At 44.9% G+C, this 14,080-nt stretch overlaps 1 protein-coding gene across 5 annotated transcripts in view; it reads right to left on the reverse strand.

The window, feature by feature from the left end:
* Positions 1–333: 333 nt before the first annotated feature.
* Positions 334–14,080, reverse strand: part of DLG3 (discs large MAGUK scaffold protein 3) — a 237,297-nt gene continuing 223,550 nt past the window's right edge. For all 5 annotated transcript variants that reach the window (XM_088444989.1, XM_088444988.1, XM_088444986.1 and 2 more), the window contains 2 exons: positions 13,814–13,905; positions 334–3,183 (listed from right to left, as the gene is read on the reverse strand). In XM_088444989.1, the coding sequence (XP_088301115.1) occupies positions 3,077–3,183; positions 13,814–13,905 (199 nt within the window). In that variant the 3' untranslated portion in view covers positions 334–3,076. The remainder of the gene's footprint in view (positions 3,184–13,813; positions 13,906–14,080) is intronic.

Genomic DNA, 14,080 nt, shown 5'->3' on the forward strand with positions numbered 1-14,080 from the left:
TGTAACATGGTTTGTCTAGGTGCAGTTACTTGCTTGCTTCCTTGTCCTGCACGAAAGGGAGGGGAAGGTAAATTGATGTAAAACTTTCCTGCTTCATAAGCTGTAAAACCATCACTAATTGCACATTCAAATATAAAAGCAGGTGTGTTGTTGTTTCCAGAATTCCCCTCTTCTTACTTCCACCCTCAATATTCTGTGTGTCAGCTGCAATTAAATTGATCTCACCAAGTACCTGAAGAAAACTGTGTGCAAGGTATAACAAAAAAACCCCCCAAAAAACATAAACCAGACCGAAAAGAAAAAGCAAGGAGAAAGCCCACAAGTCATTGCAACTTCGTTTATTAAAAAATATATGTGCCTCCTGGGTTTATCAGCATCTCTTTAAACAATCAGATTCCATTTAATTTTCTGCTCTGCTGTAAATTACAATTGGGAGGGGAGAGGCAGGGACAAAGATATATATCTATATATATATATATATATATATATATATATATATCTATATATATATCTAGATATCTATATATATCTATCTATATATATCTATATATATATATATATATATATAAAGGTATTATCACACATTGGTACCAGCCACCCCGCCTGCTGTTTAATCCCATTACAGAATTCGTACCATGCCCTCTTCACAGCCCACTCAAGCTGGTGGATAGCAAGCAGGTGGCAACAATTAAATAAAAGTAAAATCAAGGAGGAAAGGAAATGCTTTGCAAAACCCTCAATGTAGCAGCTGGGGAAAAATAAAAATAAATCACTTTAGAAATGTCACTAGTTTCCCCCCACCTCAAAGTTTCAGCTTCCACTGTTCTCTAGCCACCATGAATCATCAATCAGCATCATTAGTAAGCAAATACATAGCCCTAAAAGTGAATGATCCCACACTTCAACCATTTGACAGTGCAGGACAGCGCCAGCAGGTTACCAGCACACCAGTAACTTCCACACCGGGGGATAACGGAGCAGAGGGACAGTTCCAGTGTTGTCAGAGTCCTGCAGTGCCAGTACCAAGTCTGTGGGAGACATCATACTCCCCATCTCATGGATAAGGGACCCTGAGTGTTGAGTTACACACTGAGCATCAAGAAGGAATTTTTGGCTCACTTCTTCAGTCCGAGCAGCTCTCCACCCACAATAATCACACCAAATATGGATCTTGGAACGGCAGTGTCCATAAAAAACATCCCATCTTGAGAGCACATGCACCTTGTTCAGATAACATGTTACCTGTGGGAAAAGTGGTGTTTTTGGTCAACAAACTTAAGGTGTCTTAACGCATGCTGACAGGTTCACAGCCATTTCAGGTGTAGCCATCAACTTTAATTTCTTACAGAACACTTGCTAAATTGGTCAGTGACATTGGCTTTAACATACAACCTTCTAACAATATCACTATTCCTCAGTCATGTGCTGCCTGCAGCAGACCTACCAATGGCTGCCCTACACCTCCACTGCCTGGTACTAGAGATCAGACTTTGCATGGAAACTCTAAACATTCCGATTTTACAAACACAGCAGCAAGGGACATTGGATCATTAGCTAAAAGTGTATGATCTGCTGGCAGGCATGGAGAAGAGGGGCTTATTGTGAATGAAAGGACATCTATATTGCTCCAAACCCTTAGAATTAAGCCCTTCTGTCCTTGTTCTTCCCAGGCTCAGAAAAATCCAGGTAAGTTTTTTTTAACTAGCAGAATTGCAACCTAAAAATTAAAAATGAAAAGTCTAATGGAAATGAAAGAATATGGATTTTATACCCGTTAATTTAAAAATGGAAGTTACCATGAAAAAAAAAAAAGTTCACACGGCAACACGACAGCCTTAAAAAAATAAAAATCATCATCATGCAGACACAAGAGTCAGATCAATTAAAACTCTGCTCCTGCCTCTCACACTCCCTTCTCCTTATCTTTGCTGCTTCTGAGCTCGGTCCTGGAACACAGACGCCCTAGCTGGTCCCCAGTCTTAGTACTAAGAACCAGTGCAAGCCCCAGGAGAGAACTCCCACAAACATACATAATTGGAAAGTGTGAAAAGTTCTCCAACCTTAAAACTTAGGGCTATGGTTCAGACCTGTACACAACACTGCACCAAGAGAGGCAGCAGGCATGGAAGGAGTTACTAGCCATCACAGAGTACCATGTAGTAGCTTGTCAGTGAATAGGTTTCTTCTACAACAGCTAGGCAAGGGAATAGTGTCCTTTTTAAAAAGTAAAAAATTTGGCTCACGTGTCAAGTTTTCTCAGCTTCTTTCTAGAAATTCCTACATGTAAAAGGAAGATCGATTCCACTTGCCATCACATATAAAATTATCAATGTACATTATGTCAGTCTTCCATATGGTATAGCGTACCAAGAACAAGCAGTAGAGGAAACTTTCCAACTTGACAAGCTGCAAAAAGGCAGCTAGACCCCGCTCTGCACACTCCCAAATATTTGGTGCCGACTGGATCAACCACATGTACCATTTACCCCTTAACCAGAGCAAGCAATGGCAGCCATGGTGGGTAGGCTGTATACAGTACCAGAACAAAGCCTGAGCTCTGCCCATCACAGAAGAGAACTTTAAAAAATCATTACAAACAATAGAATAGCAGGGACAAATATCCCATCACAGCCAAAATATATATAATATATATATGGTCATATATAAATTATATATACACACGCGCACACACATATACATTATATATATATATATGCCTTCTTCCAATCCAGCAGGGGTGGGGGAGTATAGATAAAGGTTGGGTGTTAGGAGTTAGGAGGACTTGGCCTCTTCCGCTCTTTTCCCTTTTTTTTCTTTTTTGCATTTTGTAATCTAAATGTTCAAGTCTGTTCTTGCCCCATACAAGTAGGGCAGGGATTCCTTGTTGACCCCACAAAATCCCCCAAATGGTCAGTATAACTACACACAAGTTGCAGAGAAGAACTGGTGGAGTCCAGGGCACTCTGAGGACAAATCCCTGTGTATGATGACAAATGCACATAGAACCCCACTCTGTCTCTCTGGGGGTACGGGTAGTGTTGGATCGTAGAGGGTAGACAGCAGTCCAGTCAAATATTTAGAGTTTTTCAGGGGATGGAACCCAGATATGATGTCCAGAATGATCCTCAATAATCTGCTTGATCTTGTTATAAATTTCTTCCAGCGACTCACCCTGTACGATGGCTGTGGATAGATTTTCATATAAGAATTTTTTTTTTTGCAACATCAACAGTTCATAAGTCTCAAAACATAAAATCAAGAAAAGGAAAATCAAATGTAGTTACATAAATACTGAGCTTGAAATAAGACAAGTATCAGTCTACTACAATGTGAAAACTGACAGTCCTATAGCCTGACAGCCTTCCTCATATTGTATCTGCGGTCTCCAATGTCTGCACCAAGACTTCCATCCAATGGGGAAACTTCTGTGTCTTTCATCAAGCTCACAACTTTCAAGCAGTCATTCAGTTATAAGCAGACTATATAGAGTCACAATGAAAGTTATAAAGGGGATGCATTTTAAGACCTCCTCCCAAGAGACATATGTACGCGTACAGCAGCTGTGCAATTCACCTCCAAGTCTGAGGGTCACTTTGGATAATTTGTCAGTCAGCCTAAGCAGCGAACCACTAATACTGCACACAGAGAAATGAATAATGTCTGCCAAGCACCAGGGACTATAAATCTAGGCTGGGAAATCAGCTTTCTGTGCCTTCTATTGCTGACCAACAATTGCCTCTCTTTTTAAGGATGTAAACATGAGCAACAGTGCCGTACTTCTCCATTCTTCTAGAGCAGTGGTGTCAAACTCAGGCCCTCCAGCTGCTGTGGGGGACTACATATCCCAGCATGCCCTGCCACAGTTTTAGCATGCCCTAAAAGCAAAACTGGCAGTGCATGCTGGGATGTGTAGCTCCACTGCAGCTGAAGGGCCTAAGTTTGACACCACTGTTCTAGAGAGTAACAAGATTACAGCACAATATAGCAGAGTAATGGAAATATGGAGTAGAGGGAACCAGTGCTGGTGAATCGCTTCTAAAGTAGAGGAATACCAGTCTAGCAGAAATGGTGCATAAGGCATGGCACAGGAAACCAGATTAGAAATTATATCAACATGCAAGTTACTTAGATTTTAATTGTATTATGCAAAAAAAAAAAAAAAAATCTATGTACAGGCTGCTATTATTGATGGTCTCATTGTGCTCTGCAGCACTGGCCAGTAGGGAACACAGGACAACCCCATGAGAATGATTACAATCCAAATGGAATATTGCAGAGCTGTAGTAAATGTGGCTCAAGTAAGAGACTGGGACAGTAATGAGGGTATACCAGTGTGAGAGTAGGGTAGGTGTGGTGGTGTACCAGTGTGAGCAGTATAGGTGAGAGTAGGGTAGGTGTGATGGAGTACCAGTGTGAGCAGTATAGGTGAGAGTAGGGTAGGTGTGGTGGTGTACCAGTGTGAGCAGTATAGGTGAGAGTAGGGTAGGTGTGATGGAGTACCAGTGTGAGCAGTATAGGTGAGAGTAGGGTAGGTGTGGTGGTGTACTGGAGCGAGTAGAGCAGGTGTGATGGAGTACCAGTGTGAGCAGTATAGGTGAGAGTAGGGTAGGTGTGAGGGTGTACCAGTGTGAGCAGTATAGGTGAGAGTAGGGTAGGTGTGAGGGTGTACCAGTGAGTACTATGTGTGGGAGTAGGTTAGGTGTGAGGGTGTACCAGTATGAGTAGTATAGGCAAGAATAGGGTAGGTGTGAGGCTGTAGCAGTGCGAGTAGTATAGGTGAGTAGGGTAGGTGTGAGGGTGTGCCAGAGAGATAAGAATGTGTGGGAGGGTAGGTGTGAGGGTGTACTGGAGCGAGTAGTATAAGACGGCATGAGTAGTGTGGGTGGGAGTGCGTACCAGGGTGACAGGACAAGTATGTGGCATGTGGTTAGAGGTGATAAGAAAGGAAGTGCAGGGATTTGCAGAGTGGTATGGGAAATAAGAGAAAGATATGTTTTGCTCTAGCTTTAAAGGTGGCGTGCAGTTTGGACAGATGGGTGAAGGGAACGTTAGATAGGACATGGCTGACATAGTTAAGGTTAAGAGTTGCGGTGGCATTTTGCATAAGAAAATGACATTCTGGCAATATTTTGCAGGTAGTAAGACAGAAACTATATGTAGGAAATAAGAGGCCAGAGTTAAGGGAGACAGTTTGTTACATGACAGAGGGGGCGTGGGGAGGTTGGAGATTTGACAGCGCAAAAGTGGTACAGGAGGACAAAATTAGCAAATGAATTCCCCAAGAGATGAGGTATACAGTGAGTAGCGGAGAGAGGTTACAGCTTGGTAGATGGCAAAATAATGTGCTGGGGGAGGAAGAGAACAGGTATGCACAGTAGAGCATTAAAGATGGCAAGGAGGCTTCAGTGGGGATATTAGAGAAGTGAAAGATATTTGATTGGCAAGTGAATGGTCTGTGTTGTAAGGATAATTATTATAGTAGACTTAAGGTGCCCTCACACATACCGATGTCCTCACGATACGATTTTATGGCCAATTTCCTCATGAACTTTCACGGGAGCTCCCTTGCCGTCGTGATCACGATTTGGAGTTAAAAATGTCCAATCTGACTAAAGATCTATCTTGCAGCCAATGCATTGTGTCCCAGATTGGCTAATCTGCCCTACAGCACGGCATATCAGAAGATGCGATATACGACGAGCGGGGACGCTTATCGGCATCGTGCTCGTGAGTATAAACTCACAATTTGTACTTTTTTTACCAGATTTGTCGAAATCGGCCAAATCGTGTAAAATGTCGCTATGTATGTGGGCACCTTTACCTAGACAACTCCTTTTCTTCGAGGTCCATAGAGTCCACAGGAATACCATTGGGGGGGGTATGGATATTATAGTTGGAGAGATCCAGGCACCAAACAGGTAAAGCTTCAGCTCCCAGGATGCCTCGGGTCCTCCACCCCTAGCCACAGGTCTTCAGTTTTGTTAACAAGCCTCAAGGCAGGAGAAGGAAGAGCAATCGTACAGCAGAAACACTCTTATACAAGATGAGGGAATCTGTGACCGAAAGAAAAAACTATCCATGCAGCCAGGGTGGGTGCACTGTGAAACTCGAAGAAAAAGGAGTTATCTAGGCAGGTCTACCATAACTCTAATTTTCTTCAGGGTCGAAGAAAGAAGAAGGGAGAAGAAGAAGAACTCGTCACCCAAAGGAAGCATCCTGAGAGGCAAAAGTATAAAAGGCATAGAACCTAACAAAAGTGTGGACAGAAGACCACCTGGCTGCCTTACACAACTGTTCAGCAGAGGCACCACGACTAAGTCCACGATGGCCTTACAGACCGAGTAGAATGTGCTGTCACCGTGCTTGGGACAGGGAGATCAGCCTGTGTACACCTGAGAGATAGTCATGCATAGCCATCTCACTAGAGTTTGCTTATTAGCTGGCCAACCTTGTTTGTGAAAACCATATAATACAAAAAGAGCATCTGATTTTCTAACAGAGTTTGTACATTCCACATAGATATGGAGAGCACGAACTACATCCAGGGAGGCTTCACCTACAGAAAGATCTGGAGCCTGAAAAGCTGGAACTACAATTTCTTCATTCACAAGAAAACAGGACACTACCATAGGAAGGTAACACTGCCTTGTACGAAGCTTTATCCTTGTGAAAAATCAAAAATGGGGAGCGACAAGAAAGCACTGCCAAATCAGCGACACTGCATGCAGAAGAGATAGCGAGGAGAAAAGGTGTCTTCGCTGTCAACCATTTCAAGTATACAGAGTCCAGAGTTTCAAATGGGGGAGCTTGTTGCCCTTTGAGAACCAAGGACAAATCCCACGGTGCTACTGGTGGAACAAAAGGAGGCTGAACTCGCAGAACTCCTTGGAGTTCTACACCTGCCTGGAGAAAAGCCAGTTCCTATGGGAACACCATTTACCAAAAAAATGCCAAACTCTAATAGATGTGGGCAGAGGCAGGCTTTTGTGCCCTAAGCATAATTTGAATTACAGAACTGGAAAAAACATTTGCTCTTCGGATGGAAGATTCAAGAGCCATGCCGTCAAAGCCAGACGAGGCAAGTCCGGATGCCGGCAGGGACCCTGCGTTAGCAGATCCTACCTTAGAGGAAGAGGACAAGGACTCGGACTGTCTTATTGACAGATTCTGTATGTCGGTGAACCAATGAAGTCTGAGCCAAGCCGGAGCCACCAGTATTACTGTTACAGTAGTACCCTCAGGTGTGGCAAACACACACCTGAGTTTACATATAAGGAACACTACCATCCAAATCGGATTTTTGGACTGGAGGTATATAAGGAGAGATTGATCAATGCATCTTTGAAAAAGCCTCCGGTGGCAAGAGGCAAAATGAGTCAGCAAACCCCAAAATATAGACCCCCTTGACGGTCATAGCATCCTGGATATCCACAGGTGTAACAGCAGTCACTGGACACTATCGCTGTTAGTTTATGGATGTCATTTTCCCCACTGGCATCACAAAGATTCTGCAGCGATTACACTTACCAGCTTACTATTGAAGATCTGGGAAGGGCACAGTGAACGCTAATAAGAGACGGCACACTTGTCACGAGGCGGATCGAAATGAGACGAAATACTGCTGTGCAGACGGAACAACCATAGTGCGTATACACAAGAGTGGCTAATTTGTTTTAAGCTGGATTTTCAGCTAGACTGAATAAATTCAGCCAGGATGGTGTTAATATCGTGGATACTATTTAACAGCGTAATAGCGTGTATACACTGCTAAATAAAACCATATGGGACGTTGTGGATGCAATTGAATATGGCCAGAGAGAGACATTTACAAATCTGCTTGAACACTGATAAAGACACAAAATGTAAGTGGGATGTGTTTATAAATCAAATATTGCTGCTGTTAGTTTATATTGGATATTTTATTAGCCTGGTTGGAAACAAAACAGATTGCATACATCTGACTGCTATTGAGATTGTGTATTGTTTGTATAAATTGTGATTAAATATATATTAATTTACATTTAGTTCCAACTGATTACTTTTGCAATTTTTCAAACACTTTAATTAGCACAGTAATAACACATTATTTGTAGTATTACTGTTCAGTCTTCTTGCTTGAATTTCCTGAAAACTCTTGGGAGAAGGGAGATCGGAGGAAACAGATACGCCAGCTTGAAGTCCCATCTTACTTCCAGTGCATCCACAAAGGCTGCTGATGTGTCTCTGGACCCGTACCTGGGGACCTTGTGGTTATGACTTGACGACATGAGATCTATCTCTGGTAGACCCCATTTGTTTACCAGGAGCTGAAACACTCTCGTATGCAGAGACCAAACTCCGGCGTGTATGTCCTGGTGACTTAGGAAGTCTGCTTCCCAACTGAGTACTCCCGGTAAGAATGTTGCCGAGATAGCCGGAAGATGATGTTCTGCCCAAACCAGAACCTTTGTCACTTCCTTCATGGCTGCATGACACTGCGTGCCTCCCTGATGGTTGAGATAGGCCACTGTTGTCGTAGTGTCGGCCTGGATCTGGACCGGCTTGCCGTGGAGCAGGTCCTGTGCCATGACCAGCGCTTTGCATACTGCTCGCAGTTCCAGAATGTTTATTGGCAGATGATTTTCCTAATTTGTCCATCTTCCCTGAAAAGTGTGATGACCTGTCATTGCTCCCCATCCGTGAAGACTGGCGTATGTGGTGAGAAGCACCCAATTTGGAATCCAGAATGGGAACCCTTTGTTCAGATGATCCTTTCTCAGCCACCACAGGATGGAGTGACGAACCTCTGGATTAAGAAGTCTCCTCTGGGACATTAGATACTGTCCGTTCCACTTGGAGAGAATCAATTTTTGCAGAGGCCTGGAATGGAACCAAGCATACCCCATGGGTAATGTCGAAGGTGGACACCATTGATCCCAGGACCTGCATTGCTAACAGTATGGATACCCTTCGTTTGCGTAGCAGCTTGCGTATTCGCAATAAGGCCATATTCTTGTCCTCTGGCAGAAACACAGTCTGTGCACGAGAATCCAGAAGAGCTCCCCAGATGTACCATCTGCTGTGTTGGAGAAAGTGATTATTTCTTCCAATTCATGATCCAGCCGTACTTCTGTAAGCAGGCTATGGTCAGTTGAAGATGGTTTTGTAAAACACCCCCGGAGTTTGTGCCAATATTAGAAGGTTGTGCAGATATGGCAGAATTCTGACTCCCTGACGCCTGAGATAGGCCATCATGGCTGCCATTATTTTTGTAAATACCCGGGGAGCCGTAGATAGCCAAAGGGTAGAGGCTGAAATTGATAATGTTGCTGAACAGCAAACCGTAAAAATTGCTGGTGGGATGGTATAATAGGAACATGCAGATATGCATCCTGAATGTCCAGGGAAACCATGTTATCCCCCGGCTCCATTGACAAAATAATTGATCAGAGAGTTTCCATACAAAACTTGGGTACATGGATAAACCTGTTGAGGGCTTTATATTCAGTAAAGGGCGATAAGCCCCATTCGATTTCGGAACCAGAAATAGATTGGAATAACCACCCCTACCCTCTTGCGACACAGGAACTGGGATTATTACCCACCGCCTGCAGCAGGGAGTGAATGGCTTCCTGAAGGGCCAAAACCTTTACCGCTTCTGATGGAGGATCTGTGCACAAAAAATAAAATAAAAATTCTGGGGAGGATGCCTCCTGAAAGTGAGGGCATACCCCTGGGAGACCACTTCTCGGACCAGGCAACTGTTGTGGTTTGACGCCAATAGTCCGCAAACTGAAGAAGTCTGCCTCCCACCCTGGGATCCCCCAGGAGGAGGCCCACCGGGGATGTCTCGTCCAATTTAGAAGCTGGATGTATTGCCGGGCCTTACCTCTTAGTTTGTCGCCTTGACATTTTACGAAAACTAGCAGTCTTAGAGGAAGGCTGTTCCCTTGCTCGTTCCTGAGGACGGAAGGACCACAAAGAAACCTGCCTAGACTTTATATAGTCACGATAGATGGCAGACCTGCTGACTTTGAAGCCGCCAGAGTAGCTATTATTTTAACCAACTCTGCTCCAAAAAGCACTTTTCCATAGAAAGTTAAAACCTCTAGCGCCTTCGTTGATCCTGTATCAGTTTTCCAGGATCTTAACCAAAGGGCCCGGTGTGCCACTATTGAAGCTGCTGATGCTTTAGAACCTAAAATTCCAGCATCTACAGCAGCTTCTCCAAGCTAGGAAGCAGCTTCTCGTACGTGGGAGATATACATCATCTGTTCTCTGGTAGCACTTGGTAGAGAATATTCCAATGCTCCCCATCCATTCTTCAACCGCTTTGGCTACCCAGGCTCCAGCCATAGCTGGATGAGTAACAGCTCCAGATGATGAAAATATTGTTTTGAAGACATACTATAATTTTTCTATCCGTGGAATCCTTCAGGGAAGATGCTGACGGAATAGGCAATGTAACATTTCTGATTAAATGCGTTACATGAGCATCCACAGTAGGAGGTACCTCCAGCTTAGTACATACAGAAGCCGGGAAAGGCTACAACAATGTTATTCTCTTATTCACATAAAAACGTTTGTCAGGGTTACCCCATGCCTCATCCATAAGCTCAGTGAGCTGTACAGATACAGCAAACTCAGTTTTGACCACCTTCCGGTGGTGATTACACTCTGGAGCCTTCTTGGTTCATCATCCTGAATATCTAGGATTGATTTAACCTCCCTCACCAAAGGAGGAACATCCACTGTGGACGGATGAACCTCCTTCCGAGCTAGACCCTGGAGAGGAAGCCTGCGCATCATCGGATTCCTCTGATGATGCGTCCGAATCCATATGTTGAACAGACTGATACAATAACTTGCGCTTAGGCGCCTTATAAACTACCGGTCTTCTTGCAACATCAGACTGAGCCACTCTGACTAGAATGGCCATAAACATCCTTCCAGGAAGGATGCATAGGAGGCGCAAACATAGCATGCTGTGGACATCCCATCCAAGGAGGGATAGTGGGAGCAGCCATATGATCCACAAACAGCTTCATTACCTGGGACAAAGAGGATACCCAAGATGGCTCTTGTCCAGAGATAGATAAACTGGACTGGTGAGGTGGCTCTTTATAACAGATAACACACAAACCATCCTTAATGTCCTGAGGAGACAAATAGGCCATACATGAGTTACATGAAACCAGCACAGCCCTCCTGCATCCCTTTATCTTTTGACATGTTCAATAAATGCAATAATTGCAATGTTATGTGACAGCCTTCACAAAATCTTAATGAATGTGAAGGGGATGTAGTTTGGAAACAGACAGTCTATATCCCGACTGCCGGCTTCCAGGCGTTCTAATCCCGGCGTGGTACTAATGACAGGTGTCTAAATCTAGACGCCTGTTATTAAACAGACGCCGGAAGACCGACATCCCGATCGAAGGGATGCCGGGAGGGGGGGGGGGGGTAACGGGACTTAGGGTTAGGGCAACCCCCCCCCCGGGAGGTTAGGCTAGGGGAAGTCAGAGTTAGCCACCCCCCCGGGGAAGTTAGGTTTAGGTGGCGGGGAAGGGTTTAAGCACTTGGGGAGGAGGTTAGGTACCCCTAAGGGAGAGAGTTAGGGTGGGGGAAATTAGGTTAGCGATAGTTACCTTAGGGTCAATCGTGATTTTCACCCTTGCTGGGCTGCCGCTGTTGGGATTGGAACCACTGGACATGCGTCCAGCGGTAATACCTACTACACCCATGTGCAGTACTCAGAGAAAAACCTCCACCCCAAGAGGATAGAGAGAAAAACAGTAATTGTTGTAATTGACAGACAGAAATAAAAGACAGTGTCAATACAGCAGCTAGCAAACAGTCACAAACAATGCATATGTAATATAATTACAATTGGCTCTAAATCAACTACACAAAATGAATGGTAGGATATATATCGTGCCGCTATAATGCTTCCTCCTTCGCCTCTTTACCGAGGCAAAGCAGGGAGCACTAACGATGACATGTATTAATATCTCATCGGTGCTGATGCGCTGTGTCTCAGTCCCGGCCAGTTCCACTGAGCATGCGTGGGATCTTGCAAGCATTGCGAGATCCCACGCCAAGCCCTGGAGCCGGCAGCCGCTGCAGCAGGGACAGCGCTGTCCCTTCTGTTCGGATAGGACATCGCCAAGTTGTATCTCTCGATAACGACAGCTGCAGCGGGCGGAACGGTCAGACGAACTGACTGTTCATACATGCCCCAGGCTATCGGTGCTGCTATCTTACCGTCCAGCTCCCCAATTATACATGGAGAAGCGGTATCAGCGCACATAACGTGCATTGGTGCCGCTTCAGTGCTTCATACATCTTCCCCTATATACTTTAACAAAGTGAGAGGTATACAGGGAGACTGACCCAAACCCTCCTGAGACCAAGAGCTACAGAGAACAATGAGCGTGGACCATGGAGTCTCTCAAACATGTTGAGGGTAGGCTGAGCAAGCCAGACGTGCGAAACCCTTTGTAGGGACTGTGTCGGGGGAGGTGCTGCCAGGGGAGCGCCTACCTCCCCTAAGCTACGTTAACCAGCCAGGTACGCTGGCTTCATGGCAGCAGAAGCGTCCGCTGCCGATCCCCGGCGTCGGACGATAAGGTTGCAGTGGTGTAGTGAGGATGCGGACAATCCCGGGCCTTGACTGCAGAGGCTTCTGGTGCGTCTGACAACAGAAGCATGGACTGCCGCGCGATTCCCCGTAAGGAATTGCCTTACCTGACATCTCCGTGTGTCCTGTTGCAGTCTGGGTCACAGCAATGCTGCCAGCGAGCTCAGCCGCGACCTGCCGGAATCACCAGCCCAGTTACTGGTGTTGCGGCCCGACGGAGGTAGATGGAGTCGCAGTACAAGCGTCTTAATTCAGATGCTTAGTACTGCCAACCCTAAAACATAAAATAAAAGCTTAGGACTGCCTGAGCAGTCCCGTTACAAATGTGGTCTTGAGCCTGCCGCACCAAACGAACAACTGAAGGCTACGGGCGGGTATATATGGAGCAGGCCCAGAGGCATCCTGGGAGCTGAACTATAACTGTTTGGTGCCTGGATCTCTCCCAACATAATATCCCCCCATGGTATCCCTGTGGATCCCCGTGGACCCTGAAGGATGAATTTGAAGTTGAGGAAGTGGGATTAGAGTGAGATTGCCTTCAGCGGCACCCAGCACTGCAATGCACTTGGCAGATGGGGGTGGGTGTACAGGAGACGTGGACATAGTTGGAGGGCTTGGAAGTATGAGGTGGATGGAATGATGATATAACGGGCATAAGCAGATAATGGAGGATTGCATGGGATGCAGGGTTGAACAAAATGGCTCCAGCAGCCAGGAGAAGGACAAGAAAGAGGACATACAGGGTTGAGATTTTGTTTCTTCTATGTGAGCTGGTGAGTGCCAGAAACAAAACCATTCATGGGTGCAGACTACCTAGGAGGGAAATGGTTAATGGGAAATAACGTGGAGGAAGAGAAATTCTTGACAGATAAGTATTTGGGAGAGATGTGGTGTAAGCAAGGAGAGAGAGGAGATAAACTGAGCGGGTAGAGGACTCAGCCATTCTGCCCACAGGATTTATAAAGTACAATAATATTAAATGCATGCCCTAAAGTGTTTTGCATTTAATAGTAGTTATGGCACTTATAGGAGCATTTATCTGGCAAATACTAGACTCATACTATGGGGAACCCTGATAATGAAATCTCAGAGTATTCATGTGTTATGAAGTGAAGTCAAATCTATTTTGGATATAAAGGCTGGAAACCACCATTAATGAGCAGTAACACAGAGGATCATCAATGATTAATATACCTGTAAAAAACTCTCCAAACTCCTGTTCCAGCTTGGTGGCTTTATCAAACATCTTGTGAGCTTGCTCAAATGTCTGCCTCCGATTCATTTCCCTACAATGAGAAAAGGAACATTTTTCATCTCTCGCCCTTTTTATCTATATCCGTTTTACAGTACTCGCACATCAACAAGGGCTCATACCACATCTCAAATGTCCATAAAAGGAGATGGTTGTTGAAATAAATGCGAAAATATATTTGCCTTGTTAGCACCATTTGTTAGATCTCC

Source organism: Taudactylus pleione, unplaced genomic scaffold (assembly GCF_031769625.1).
Source record: "Taudactylus pleione unplaced genomic scaffold, aTauple2 ptg000375l, whole genome shotgun sequence".
Taxonomy (NCBI): domain Eukaryota; kingdom Metazoa; phylum Chordata; class Amphibia; order Anura; family Myobatrachidae; genus Taudactylus; species Taudactylus pleione.